General features: G+C 36.0%; 1 protein-coding gene across 4 annotated transcripts in view; it reads left to right on the forward strand.

Annotated features, from left to right (window-relative positions):
* LOC117420412 (basonuclin zinc finger protein 2) overlaps positions 1-14,313 on the forward strand; it is a 289,953-nt gene extending 275,640 nt beyond the window's left edge. For all 4 annotated transcript variants that reach the window (XM_034033862.3, XM_059031723.1, XM_034033863.3 and 1 more), the window contains one exon: positions 8,941-14,313. In XM_034033862.3, the coding sequence (XP_033889753.2) occupies positions 8,941-9,634 (694 nt within the window). In that variant the 3' untranslated portion in view covers positions 9,635-14,313. The remainder of the gene's footprint in view (positions 1-8,940) is intronic.
* The last annotated feature ends 418 nt before the right edge of the window (positions 14,314-14,731 follow it).

Genomic DNA, 14,731 nt, shown 5'->3' on the forward strand with positions numbered 1-14,731 from the left:
AGAATGAAAAGTCAAATACGTTTGTATAGAGAAATAGAGTAAAAAGAAAGCAACGTGAAATATAAAAACACTTTGGTATAATGTTAAAACAATTTGTTTTTAAAAAGTAAAAAGACAGAGGTGTACACATTTTAAAATACAGTTTAAAAATTAGTTTAAAAAAAGCTAAACTATAAAAGTATCTTTTTCAATTTGACTTAAAACCATTAACTAATGTAGCACTTCATCAGTGGAATTCTAGAAGCACTTTCTTCAATCCCTTTTTATATCCAGGTACTCTCTGTCATCTGTTTCTTAATTAGCACAATGTAAATAATAACAGTGTCACCCGAATTGTTGAAATGTAAGTCTCTTTTATGTATTTTTTAAAAATATATTTTTTAAGAAGGTACAAATCTTATCACATGCACCAGCTGTGTGAACAGCAGCGGTGACAAAAAACAAGCTCATGAGCTTGTGCTCGATGATGAACTATACGTTTGACAAGACATTAGGGATGTGATCTGTCTTGGGCCTAAGAATCCTGTTGTCTTACACAGACACACACACACACGCACGCACAAACACATACATAGATGTGTTGGTATTTCTTCATCATTTGCCCCTGCCAATTTAGAAAAGACAAATCTTTATAAAAATATTGCCTTCTTAGAAAAAAATAAAATGAGCCTTTAAATTTTATAGGCATTATTAACATTAGCTAGATAGATTACATTTACAATTAGGCATGCTTAAAATTCAAATGTAGAGCGCAGCACACAGTCACGCTAAAGAATCAAGAAGTGCAGTTAACATATTTAATGACTGATGAAATACAATTCAGAGCTGCTGCAGTATGTCCACTGTTTTGTCATTTCAAATATTTGCACAAAACAAACATTAAACTTTAAAGCTACAGTGTGCAGTGCAAAAGCACGTCATGAAAAACCACATTTGTAGGTGAAAAAAGCTAACATAAAAGTAGCTACATTTAAAAAATATATAAACAAGTGAAAATTACAGTTCACTAAAATAAATGGCGTTACATGATCTCTGTAAGTAATAAATTGGAGTGTCCAGTGTGAAAACACAACAAGAAATAATACATTAATATAGCATCCAAAGTAACACTGTAGCATGACAATGTTCAGTACAAAAAAATGCCTGCGTTCCAAGCTCTTACAGTGTCTGCAGAGTCTGTATCATTTGACTTCAACCCGCCAAACTCCACGTCTTCATCATCTGAACCATCATCATTGATGATACAAGCAATTGTCTGAATTATTAATGCACGGAGCAAATACTTCTAAGCAGTTTTTTCTAGTCACGTGAGTTGCGATATTTCCCTCAGGCATTATTTGCACATGGATATTAAAAACCTGAAATTAATGGTGAAAAAGTAACTTTCAGCAAAACGTTGGGGGGGGGGGGGGGGGGGGGGGGGGGGCGATTGATCAAACCGGGGCGATGACTTGGCAGAATCCAGTATATTCACATACCTTAAACTTGCCTTATATAAACATATTAGTTTAATTGGTTTTGATATATACATTGTATGTGTAAATTGTATTTCATTATTTATTTCCTTATGAATTAAAGTTACGTACTAAGGTCAGTTGAGCATGTTTTCAAAACATTACTCCATTCTTTTAATAACCCCTATTTTATTTTTATTTTTTAAAAAACATCTATTCATTTTCCAAAGCCAAACAACTAAGTACATATAACCTACTGTGCCAGGCCCATACTATTACATGGCTTGAATAATGAGGCAAGGGCAGGACACAAACCGTTAACCTTACAGTTTAAAGACGAACATCTAAAGAGCAAGCTCTATGTGAGAGGTAAGTATGTGTCTCATGCTGATGTTAGCAGATCACCATTAACTCAGCTGCCTCTAGGAGGAGCTTCATTACACCTTGCAGGAGGTGTTTAGTGGTTCGCTTTGTGCAACTGAGTCTTAGTCTCCATTTACAATAAAATGAAGAGAGCACTTTGTTTTTGTTTTTTTTATCCCATACAAATGCTATCATTTAGCAGTCCATCTTTTTTATTACTACAACTCAACACCAGCACTCCCTGCTTATATTAGCATTCATTTCCACTGCCGGGTAATGGTATTAAAAAAAAAAAGAAACACTTAACTTCATCAGTGAATGAAGATATGACTGGTTTTAAAATCCATTAGACAAAATAATCCCTGTCCCGGTAACAACTGCTATTGCATGTTATTGGTCTAAGCATTTATCATATTGCTATCTAGTACAACACAGAACCTTTAACTGAGACAGGGACAAATGTGTTAATGTTTTGCCTAGTGTACATAATATTTATCTTACAGGTGTCAGGTGCAGCATCCCCTATCACCCATAGTGGTAGTCCTAGAATCTTGTTGTCCATTTTCCTTCAATTCAGGCGCCTCCATTACCAGACATTCGTCATTCGATTAGCAACACATCTAATGATCAGCTAGAATGGGCTTTATATCTTACCTCAATCCATTTGTCCCTGTTGTGTGTCAGAGTTTGCCTCCTATTCCCCAGCCTCCACCTGTTTTTCAGCTTCATCTAAGGGGGAGGGCAGTTATCCTCGAAGGGCAATGCCAAAGATATAATGAAAATATGTATATAACATAGTATCATGTTGTCTAAGCTTTAATAAATATTGTTCTTTCTACTACATGAGTTTACCTGATTGAACCTGCTGTATTTGTTTGTTTTATATGTAAATTGGTCTTAATAGGTATATATTAATGTTAAAAATAAACATAATAATATATGTCATAAGTGTATCAATATAGATTGTGGAGATATTAAAATGCACTCTAACTTTACACTGCAATATATATATATAGTGATATATTATATATGAAGAAATTAAACACAATTAAGAAACTGTATATTCCAAAGATTGTTGTAACTGTAACCACTAGTCAGCAATCTACAGGGTACATACTGTATGCTAAGGTAAATGGAGATTGAAGGGGGAATGGGAAAATGCTGAAACTGTTAAGAGAATCAATCTGTTAGATTAGAATCAGGTCCATTAAATGACCTTCTTTTATCCTGTGTGACCACACACATGATATTTTAAAAGCGGATCAGCCTTTTGTCTTATGGCATTTCCAGTAAGGGTTGTTAAATAATGCAGTTTAAATTAAGAAAAAAAAACAGTTGCATCTTTATTCCCTGACAAAGCCCACCACAGCCCTCGCGTTCTTCTGAGTCCAATGCACCTTTCAGTCCTAAATATTGATAGAGCAATATCTGTTAACGAACAAGAAATAAAACATCCCTGTGCAATTAGCATACATTATTTCCTGACCACGGTTGCCTACAATAAAGAGGTAAATGATAGTGTTTATTGTGGACTCAGGCTGCAGCAATAGCACAATATGATTAACTGCTGGAAACACCCATATCAGTAATCATCCACATTATTAGTGTCATTAATCATAATTCCCAAAAAATGACAGGAGCCATTTTTTTTTCTTTCTTCGACCAGTGTTGCCTGTGTCTGTTGCCCGTTGTAACTCTGTTAATAGACTGCTGTGCGCTCCCGTGCACGGCGCTTTGCATGGAGAATGGAAGGTTAATTATATTTGAGCTGCTGATTTCCCCTCTCTTCGGAGTAGGCTGAGCACTTTGTCGATCCCCTGGAGTTCACTACTATTAAACCCGTAAAAGTACTTTATTGAAATGTTCTTTTGTTGTCAGGATTGAGGAGAGGTTTCACAAAGACATATAAAACACAAGGAAAGCCAAGCTGGGACAGAATTTTAAAGTAAGCAACTGATAGTTGTGTAAGCTAGTCTTTAATACTCTGCAGCTCAACTCCTCTTGTTAGTTCAGCTGGATAGGTGAAAGGTTCAAGTAATGAAATTAATACAGATAAAAGACTGTATACTTCTTTCATTTATACCGAGTTTAGTATAGTTACACCAATTAGTAATGTTCTATATGAAGGCATTCTTAGGGCATTCAAACTCCTAAACAACTGCTACACTGTTATTATTATTATTATTATTATTATTATTATTATTATTATTATTATTATTATTATTATTAATTAACCGGTCACCAAAGAGACTTGGCTTTTGCTTAAGGCAGGTGATTCTTTTATTTGTATTACAAAACAATGGCTGGTGAATTACACTTACTGTAGTTTACCATTTTAACTACTGGCACGGGAGATAATTTACTATTGTACACGAGATAGCTATAGCTATAACTAAAAACACATATCAACATCAGGAGGGCGGTATGAATTATGAATTTGTTTCAAGAAATGACATTTTAAATTGACGGCAGCCGGGTGCTGACTTTGGCTAGAGATACTGTACAACCATGAAGAGGTTGAAGAGGTGAAGAGGCTCTGAAAAGGCCACAACCTTTTAGTCACAGAATGACATAATTACCTGCTTTGTTTTTTGCTTACCAACTTTTTACACTTGTTAAGGCTAACTTTGTTGCTAAAGTGCCCTGTAGCCTTCAGTAAAACCAAGCCGGGCGTACTGCAACAGTGATTACTTCTTAATACTAGTGTCCAAATAGCCGTAAACAAAATATAATTAAAATGCAGTGTGGGAGTCAAATACCAGGACCCTGCTGCAAACTATTTCTATAGTAACGTCGCTGTGTGGTTGTCAGGCAAATGTATTGTAAGGTAAAGATTTTCCTGTACTGGGCTTTTTTAGCATTTTTTTCCAGTATTGTCTGCAGAGCCATCTTAAAACCCAAACAAATAATGAATGCTTTGTGATTGGCCAGCAATAGGTTAATTACCCCTTTCCTCCTTTTAAACTGCTCCCAGCAGTGGCTAAGACCTTGGGGCTCATCTAATGCATTACAACCAGCAGAGGAGCATCAGTTCAGGGTCATTTATAGATTGACAAAAGGCAACATTGGGATACCTGCCCATCCACCCACAACATTTTTTTTTTTCAAAACTGATATTATTTTAATAACAATAGGAAAATAAGTAAAGGGAAAAAAGCCTGAACCAACCATCTGTTTAATTTACCTTCCCATGCTCCTTTCCCCAATTAGCACATTACGATTAATTTGGTAAACAAATGCGGGAATGACGTGCATGTCAAACTTGAGAAAGCTTAAAGATGATTAACATTCTTGGGACAGGCGCATTTGCACAGTACTTTGCTTCCTCTGCAAAGTAAAATGACTTCTCTGGAGACTTCCCCCATCTTTTGTCAAGATGAGACCGTCAATTCTGTTTGCCTGCCACATTACCAGCCATGAGGGGATGTTGGGAGGATGGCGGGGGGAACGGTGTAGGCAGTGCAATTCACTGCACAACTGACGAAAAAAAAAGGAAGTCTAATTCTGATAAATGGTCGACCACAACACATCCTACCTGTTATTACAACAGACGTGCCGTATCTGCGCATTAAATTAGTTAAACCCCTGAAGAGTTTAGCGGGTAGCTTATCTTCAAGTGAATAATTTGAGTGGAGAGGGAGCCGTCTGCATGACTGGTGTGAGCGATTTGTCTCATATTGAAAAGGATCCAAATGACTGTATATTCAGCATCTTGTACACAGCACAGACCTTTAATTTCAGACTTTATTAAGTATTCCTTTTGAGTTAATTACTCACTTTTTATAATTGCAGCAAAGGATTTTTTTTTTAAATGTAATACTCAATATGATACAGTAGGATTAAAGAAAACATTTTTGAGTATTCATTTTGATAAAAGTATTTAACTCCAAAATTAAATAAAGAGTTTAATCTTTCGGGAGCAGAAACAGGCTTAATAAAATGATTCTGGCAATGTTTAAAAGGTTGTTAAGTTTGAGTTACAGTATCTTTTAAGATATAATAAACATATATATATATATATATATATATATATATATATATATATATATATATATATATAGACAATTACATTGATATAAATTAAGCTATTTAAAGAAATTGCACATTCTATACTATTTTAAGGTTGTTTAAAAAAATGAATTATGCCAAATTTAATCTGTTATTGAAACAATGGTTAATCTATTCTTGAGTTACAAAATGAAACTGCTTTTGTAGTTTGTTAAAATATGGAATATATAAAAATGGAAAAGCATTAGAAAAACTTTCATTATGATTTTGTACTTTGTTAGGCATTGCATTACTTTTTATTAATACTTTTTCTTTTCTCAATTTGTTTTTGAAAGAACCATACTTTTTGCCTTGAATTCTATGTAGAGGTATTTGACATCTATCAATTTTGATAAAGCACCAACAGCTCACATGACTCACTCCTGTATAATCATGAAAGTGTCTTAATGTTATGAATGTCATAATAGTGGTGGTAAGTGAGGTGAAATTGAATTGGAGTCTGGCATTATCGCTATGTTGAGCTCACTCCCATTGACACCCATTATATAACGCCTGGGGCATTTCAATCTGATGGGGGTGTAAACTAAAATAGATTCAAGCTAAATGAACGTGTGTAATGCACACCGTTTTATTCTGAAGGGGGGAAAAAACACCTGCAGAAGTTAAAAACCCCAAAATAATCAACTCTGAAATGTAATCTAAGAGCTTTTAAGTAGTCTTAAGTAGTTTCAAACTAATGTTACTATTGCCATTCCTCTTGCAGTAAAAATGGTGCAATAAAAAACAGTTGAAAAAAGCCCCCCTCCCCAGTACTCAGTATCCGCCGATGTTAAGCATCACCAGTATAAACAGAATACAGTGGATGCCTTAACAGTTATATGGGATACCTCACCATTACAATCTTGAATTATGCTCTGTCACAAAAACGGCCGGAGTGGGTGGTGTCAGACCAGAGCCAGGAAGTAACACACAGAGACTTGGGGTTTTGATCGCGCTCAGCATTTAATAATTAAACAGAACAGAAAATAAAAGGTTTGAAACAAACAACACAAAACAGGACACGGCACTTGCGGCCAAAATAAACAGGTAAACAAAAACGAACAGACACTTAACAAACGGTGAATGGACAGACAAACGGTGAGTGAGCAAAACAAACGTTTCTTTCTTTCTTTCTTTCTTTCTTTCTCCTCTCTCTCTCTCTCCCGTTCTCCACTCACGAACACCCAGTTGTACCGAGACTCGATTGCTAGTCAATCATTCAATTGGAATCTCGGTACAACTGCACGTGAATTAATTAAAGTGCAATTCCCCGTGCTCACATATTATTACTTTTTATTTGCACGTGATGTGATGTGCCATCCCCGTGCCTAATACAAATATACAATTTACACGCACGTGAAACACAGACCCGCTTATATCCCGTGTACCAATGCCTATACACCAACATTTACACACAACACGTAACATATAACATACACAGGGGGGGGGCACTTTGCCACATGCTCATACCAATAAAAATGGAAATGCAGGAGCACAGTAATGTCAACACAATGGTTTTGTACTTAGGGGAAATGGGAACCCATGGACAGCTACTGTACAATGACATAAGCCATTGTTAGAAGGGTAACAAAGTGTTATTTTGATATCACAATAGCAATGTGCCAATACAACCAACTGAAGTAATATGGTGCCATATCAGCAGCAGAGTGCTACTACATTTATAGTGCAGTACAGATGCATTGTGTTGACATTGCTGGTAATTCTGTGGTCAGCTAATGGTTCTGCGTACCGTAATGGTATCCCAGTTATATTTTTAATATGCTATAATGGGCACATTAAGTGTTTACATTTGGTAAGTCATGTGACATCGCTTGGACTACCAGTATAATAAACAACATCCTTTACAAAATGAGTGATGGTTATAATGCTGTATTTGAATAAGTATCACAAATAAACTGCCTTTCAGAGAAAGCAAATGCGATAAAGCTGTCCATTCCAATGCTAATGTACTATTCTGTTCCTCCTGATTATCATATTACTACAGCTGAAATCAATTGATAAACTTGTTTCAATATGGAAGAGTATTTAATTGAGTAAAAGTCAGTACAACTGAATTAAAGGAGGGTACTAGATTTGCTGACAGCGGTAAACAGAATACCAAGATGTGTCTTCGCAAGCATTTAACTAAAAAGCTATTCATGATTAGTACAGTATATCATTTTCTTAGGGAAGTTTGCTCTTGGCGCACACCACATGTTTTTTGGGGGCCAAAAGTTTTGCATGACACTGTAGAATTAACTAATTTTGTTTCCTAAAGTTAAATTAAACCAGCTGAATAATGTTATGTTAACACACACACACACACACACACACACACACACACACACACACACACACACACACACATTATATATGTATATATATATATATATATATATATATATATATATATATATATATATATACATACATATATATATGTATATATATATATATATATATATATATATATATATATATATATATATATACACAAATTAACATATTAATAATTACAGTATATAACATATATACATATTGCACACCTTGAGAGAAGTATGTGTAGCTCTCTGTATGGAGCAAGTGTCTGGCTCTGAGGAACAACATATAGTATAGATATTATATCTACTGTACCTGGATTTCTGAGATTTTCCTACAGTGATTGTGTGGTCAGGATTTTCTGTAAGAAATAGTTCAATCAACTTCTTAAGCTAGATGTATTAAAGGAAATACACTAAAGTGGAAACAAGTTAACTTTGTTGTATGTGTTAAATGTGACCAACCCCTCAAAGTTAAAAAAGCAGATGTTTTTAAGAATGATAACAATTAAAAATATATATTTATCAGATAAGGCCCCTTTTTTCAAGCAGGCCCAAAGGAAGTGTTTAAAGTAGTAGATGCTTGTGGAAAAAATATGTTATCTACATTGCAGCTCTCTATTTAGACGCAGTTGTTGAAATACTGTAACAACAAACAACACAACATTGTAATTATTAACAAATTATAACACACCTTTCTATATATTTATTTATTTATTTATTTATTTATTTTTCTTTAAAAAAAAAAAAAAAAACAGGCACAGTGCTAACATCAACCTGCACCGCAAACTGCTGACCAAAGAACTGGATGATATGGGGATGGACACTCACCACACGGCCCTCCCCAAGGAACTCCGTGACGAGTTCCTAGCCAAGATATATGGTGCTCACCACATGGGTTTGGAGGGCAGCGGAGGCAGGGATGAGGCAAGCTCTCCAGCCGGCACCGAATACTCGCAAACCAACGGCTACTGTGGAGGCCCTGCCCATGACTACATGGTGCTGGACCTCAGCACTGCTTCCAGCATCCAGTCCAGCAGCAGCATCCACTCCTCACGGGAGTCCGATGAGGGCAGCGATGAGGGAATACTGCTTGATGACACTGACGGGGCCAGCGACTGCGAGACTCCCTCTCACAAGGCCGAGGGGCTGGTTCAGGAAGTGACGGCTGAAACAGGAGTGGGCAGCAGCCAGGGCCTGCTTGAATCCTCTTCTCCCATGCTCCACTCGGCTTCCACCAGCAACGGCGGGATCATGTGCAACATCTGTCACAAAATGTACAGCAACAAGGGGACGCTGCGGGTGCACTACAAAACCGTACACCTGCGGGAGATGCACAAGTGCAAAGTGCCCGGCTGCAATATGATGTTCTCTTCGGTGCGCAGCCGCAACAGACACAGCCAGAACCCTAACCTCCACAAAAACGTTCCTTTTGCATCTGTAGTAGAGTAGCTACCCCAATCCCTATACCAGGACCATCAATTCGGTAAGACTGGCCTCTTGCACGGATGGCCTCTTTTGGAACTGCCATATATATTTTTTTTAATAATTAATTAAACAAAATATATATATATTAAAAAAATTCTAAGTGCTTTTGCATTGTGACTATTTCTGTTTTGTTTTAGTTTTTTTTTTCTTTGGAAGCATAGGATGTGACTCACTGAGCAACAGCCGATGCCCAACTTACTCCATCGCCATTTCCATTAAAGACTCTTTTGCTTTACTCATTTCCAAAGAAACTGTTTGAAATATATTTGTGACTGTTGCCTGCAGAAATAATAATAAAAAATATCTTCTTGATGTCTTTGTGTACTAATAGCTTTTAAAAGAACATTTAACAAAGCATGACAGCTTCATTTGTAAATACTATGCCCTGAGAGGCTATGATGTAAAACAATTGTATTGATGGTTGTTAGCTTTTTATTTTATTTTACAGTCCTTCCAGCTATTAGATAGACAAGGAAGAGGTAGTTTGCAGCTAGCTAGCTTTAATGCATATTTTTAAACTGAAACACAAGTCTTGTTTTAACTACCTGCTAGATATAAAAATGGGTGCTGGCATGCTTATGGTACCCCAGTCAGATAATAGTTTGTTTTGGTTTTTTTCCCCCTCTTAATATTAGTACATAAATCCTGTCATGCACTTTTCAACACTATAAGGGGATGTGTAATATACCCATGTCATTACTTTTCAAACTACCATCATTCTTCAAATCTTTCTTTCCTTGGGGGAAAAAAAACTGTTTCTGGACCTAATTGGTGACAATAATACCTAAGGAAACTGAAGTATCACGTTTGCATAAAAACCTCCAGCTTTGTACAAGTATTAAAATGAAAAAGAAAGTTGGTTGTTAACTGCAATGGGAGACCCAGATTTGGTCAGGACATTATTCCGGCATATTCCAGTATTTTGTCCCACATAATGTATTAATCATACCCAACCTTAAAGGTATTGTATCCCTCTTGCTGGTGTGCAGGTGCACAGAATACTAGTAGCAACCAGCATCTGTAAATACTGCATTTCCAAACAACAAGGTCAAAAATGTTACACAAATTAAGGCATTAGTTATTTCAGGATTTATATGGTACTTTTGTAATTATGTTATGTAAAAACTGATTTTGTCAATCATGGAATACTGCACCTTTAAGAGTTTGTAGCACAAAATTGAATATTAGCAATTCAGTATACTGTCAAGTCCTACAAAGCAGTGTTTCAGTAAAAATATATATATATATATTACAGGAGCAACAATGATCAACTACCTTAATAAGCTTTATTATGAACAAACAAAAAAAAACAACTAAAACAATGAGACTTCATAGCAGAGTGGGGTACGCTAGTCTTAAGAAATAATGATGTTGTTTTTTTGCTTTAGTATTTTTTTGAGTCTTAATTCTTTAGACCATATTTAAGTAAATTACATTTAAATACAGCAACTGTGAAATAAGTAATGTCTTTATTAATAATAGTAATAATGGTAATACTAATACTAAAATATAAATGGCAAATGCAGAAGCAATTACCCACTTAAGCCTCTGAACATGCAGTTGACATTATTAAGACATTTAATCCTTAAAAAAAATCCTGAACAAGTTAGCAATCTCTGTGTGCTTTGAGGTGGAGATTGAAACCAATTCTAAATCTGGTCTTGCGTTCCCTTTTGTTTTCCCTTTTCTGCTGTTTAGAATGTATGCAGTTTGGTGCATCTTTCCAATTAGCACTCTTTGCTGAAGGTAATTTTCCAAAATAATTTAACAACTGTTGAATTATTGAATCCTGTTATACCATGCAGTATTCAGTGTTACAGGAAACAATGTAAAAAACGTCACATGGAACAGGGCTTTTAAAAGGTACTATACATTGTTGTCAGTATTTTGTAATCTTTCTCAATTCTATTTTGCAAAAACAGTTCATTTTGTAAATGTTATATGTATGTTATTGTACAACCTAATGTAGCAATGCATGTAATGAGTACACATCTTGACCTGGTTTACAGTTAACGCCTGCTAATAGATCACCTGTACTCAGATGGCTCTAAATTTAAAATAAAGAGCCACATGGATGTACAAATTTAAGTGCAGAAAAAGATGCTTGGAATCTTTTTGTTCCCTCCTAAATGCTGGATTTCTGGGTTTTCTAGAATACTGCTATTGTGCAGGTATCTTTTGCTTTAATACATGCTTTTGGTGCTTTGTAATGCAAAGGAAGGCCTGGGAAATGTATTTCTGCAACAAGGAAGTATCATTAAAATTGCTGTTACACAGTACCTTGAGGCACCAGTTCAATTTTACCACTGATCTTTCTAATAACTCACTTGTCACTTTATTACCTTCAAAGATGTGAATGTTGCTGACAAGACAGTGACACTAACAGCAAACACTGTCTACTCCCCCTCCCTTCTCTCAGTTGCACTCTCCCTACTACTCATTGCACAAGTCCTACAGGGACAGAGACTAATATTGTACGCTTAAGTTCACTACACGGCCATCAAGTGTAAAAGGATGTGTAATTGCCTGTTTATCCCAAGTGAAGAGAAAATTGAGTACAGAAATTCAGCCTGTCCCCAGAGCCATTATGATGCTTGCCTCTGCAATGCAGCGAGTCAGCCAGCAAAAGGTGCCACTTTGGAGCTCAGAGAGACTATCTGAAGCCCAGGGCTGCTACTCTTCACTCTCTGACGGCTGTTGACATGACACTAACATGATGACTTGTTAACTGAGCCTAAGTGATGGACAAGAACGCCTTCTGCAGGTAGACAGGCAGGCAGGCAGGCAGGCAGGCAGGCAGGCAGGCAGGCAGGAGGCAAGCTTGTCGGTTTAGTAAAAAGCAGTTGCTTTGAATCTGAATATTAGATGTATAGTGTTTTTTTATTTTTTATTTTATTAAATCTTATCAAATGAAGAACTAGTGCTTACCGGTGCCCCAGGGAAGTGCCCATGGCATTTTATTTACAAACTGATGGTTCATCTGAACTGGATAGGCAATTGTCCACATGCCCTCAGTGTTACTGGCCTTGGGTGTCTTTTTTTAAGAAATGGAAGGGTGGCCTAGCAACTGGTGTCAGAAGTTCCACTTCTAGCCTGCCCTTTACTGTTTTGACTCGGAGCCCCACCTCAGTTATAAAACTGCACATGCTTCATTGTAAACGGGATGTGTCTCGGTTGGGCTGATAGCTGTTAACAGCCACAAAGGCCAACTTAAATAAAAAGCATTTGTGTGGTGTTTAAATCACTTAGCAGTACTGCTTAATGCCTAAGCAGTGTTTTCTAGTCAGTGGGAAGGCCTAGTTTTAGTTTCATACTTGGTTTGTCATGTGCATAAGTGATAGTTTTGGCAGTTTTAGTTGTCTTTTTAGTCTTTCTTGGCAAGACATTAAGCAATTTATTTTAGGCACATGGCCCAAAGAGATCCTGACTGTCATGAGTTTCATGCACCAAAAGTAAAAGTAATGGAAAACATTACATCCCAGGCGAATCCATCTGAACACGAGGTGAAACAAACAGCTTTTAGAAACATATTGCTGGGAGAAGTTGAGTGAGTCTTTAATATTTAAGAAGGCCTTTGCCTGCTACCCGATATCGAGCAGAATAACTGAGAAAGAGAGCTACAAAATATGACAATAATGCATTGGGAAAAAAAAAGAGTTGAGTGACCTATTAATAATGAAATACTCTCTGTCCACTATGTTTAACTCACTGGAGAGCAACATTCAGCATGAAATCCTGTAAATGGTGCAGTACTGTATGTGAACTGTTGTGTGTTAACATTGCTCTTTTTATTTTTAAAACAATGGACTAGAAAAATAAGAGAGGGGGGAGGTGTAAACCAAGACAAGTATTGTTCTTTTTATTTTAATGAAAATGTAATGTAATAGATTTTTGGTTAAATTCTCTGGCCACCATGCCTCTAAATTGTGACTTTGTCAACTAACTTCCCTATATTTTAAGTAAGACTGCTTATAAAAATGGATCAATATCTTAGAAGCTGTAGTTAGTATTATATTGTCTATCATATGTTTTTTGATTATGGAACTCCTAGTGCAATTATTTTTTACACAGACTTGTTGATGTCCATTACGGAAAGCAGTTCCCCAAATGTTTACGAAAGAGTGTATTTTTTTTTATTTTTTTTAATAGCAGTGAGCAAACAAGCTTGAAAACGTAATTATGTAAATTGAATTTTTAGTTTTTAGTTTTTGTTCACACTGCATATACCTGTTTTAGTGTTATGTTTTGTTTTTTGTATATGCTATACCTTCTTATCCAGATCCTACAGCTTGCTTCTGTATAAATGCAAGTTAATGCACTGCTATATTCCTGTCATAGCACCAGGGGGAATCGGAAGCTTGCATCACTTTGGTCTAATAATTGTGACATTGGTAGCTTCATATGTATGTATGTACCCTAAACTTGTTTTATCCATTAGTAGTCTGGGGGAAGAAAAAAAGGTCCTCTTTTTAATTTCAATTTGCTTTCCTTGTATTTTCTGTACTATAACTGTCTATGGTTTTGCATAAAATGCATAAGGGTTTTGGGATGTAAATGGAATTTTATTCATATTTTGTCCAAATACCTCTTGTAATTTGTATCAGAATTCTTGTACAATTTTTATATTAAAGATTTATCAGTCACTGGCATTTCAGCATCATTTTTTCCAGTTGTGAAAGGGACTGTGTAACCTGTCTGCTGTTCCACATTCAAACCTCCTTCCCCCTTTTGATGCTGGTTGGACATTACATTACTATGTGAGATAAACAGACATGCTCCTGTTGCTACAGTATAGTTCATATATAACTTCAAACACTCAACCATACTTTCTGAGGTTAAAATATAAATAACTAAGGAGTAGATGTTGGTGTCAGGATAAACCACAAATTGATTTTTAGAGCCTTTTACTGTACCTGACAGTCCACATGGATAGTATCAACCACTTATTTTAAGGGGTATTCCCAGAATAACCACACATACAGTAGTTTAGGTTGATGCAGCTGGAAGTAAAATTCTCTAAAATATTCCAGCTCTGGCTTATCATTCATAGCTTGATCAAAT

The sequence above is a fragment of the Acipenser ruthenus genome, chromosome 1 (assembly GCF_902713425.1).
Source record: "Acipenser ruthenus chromosome 1, fAciRut3.2 maternal haplotype, whole genome shotgun sequence".
Lineage (NCBI taxonomy): Eukaryota > Metazoa > Chordata > Actinopteri > Acipenseriformes > Acipenseridae > Acipenser > Acipenser ruthenus.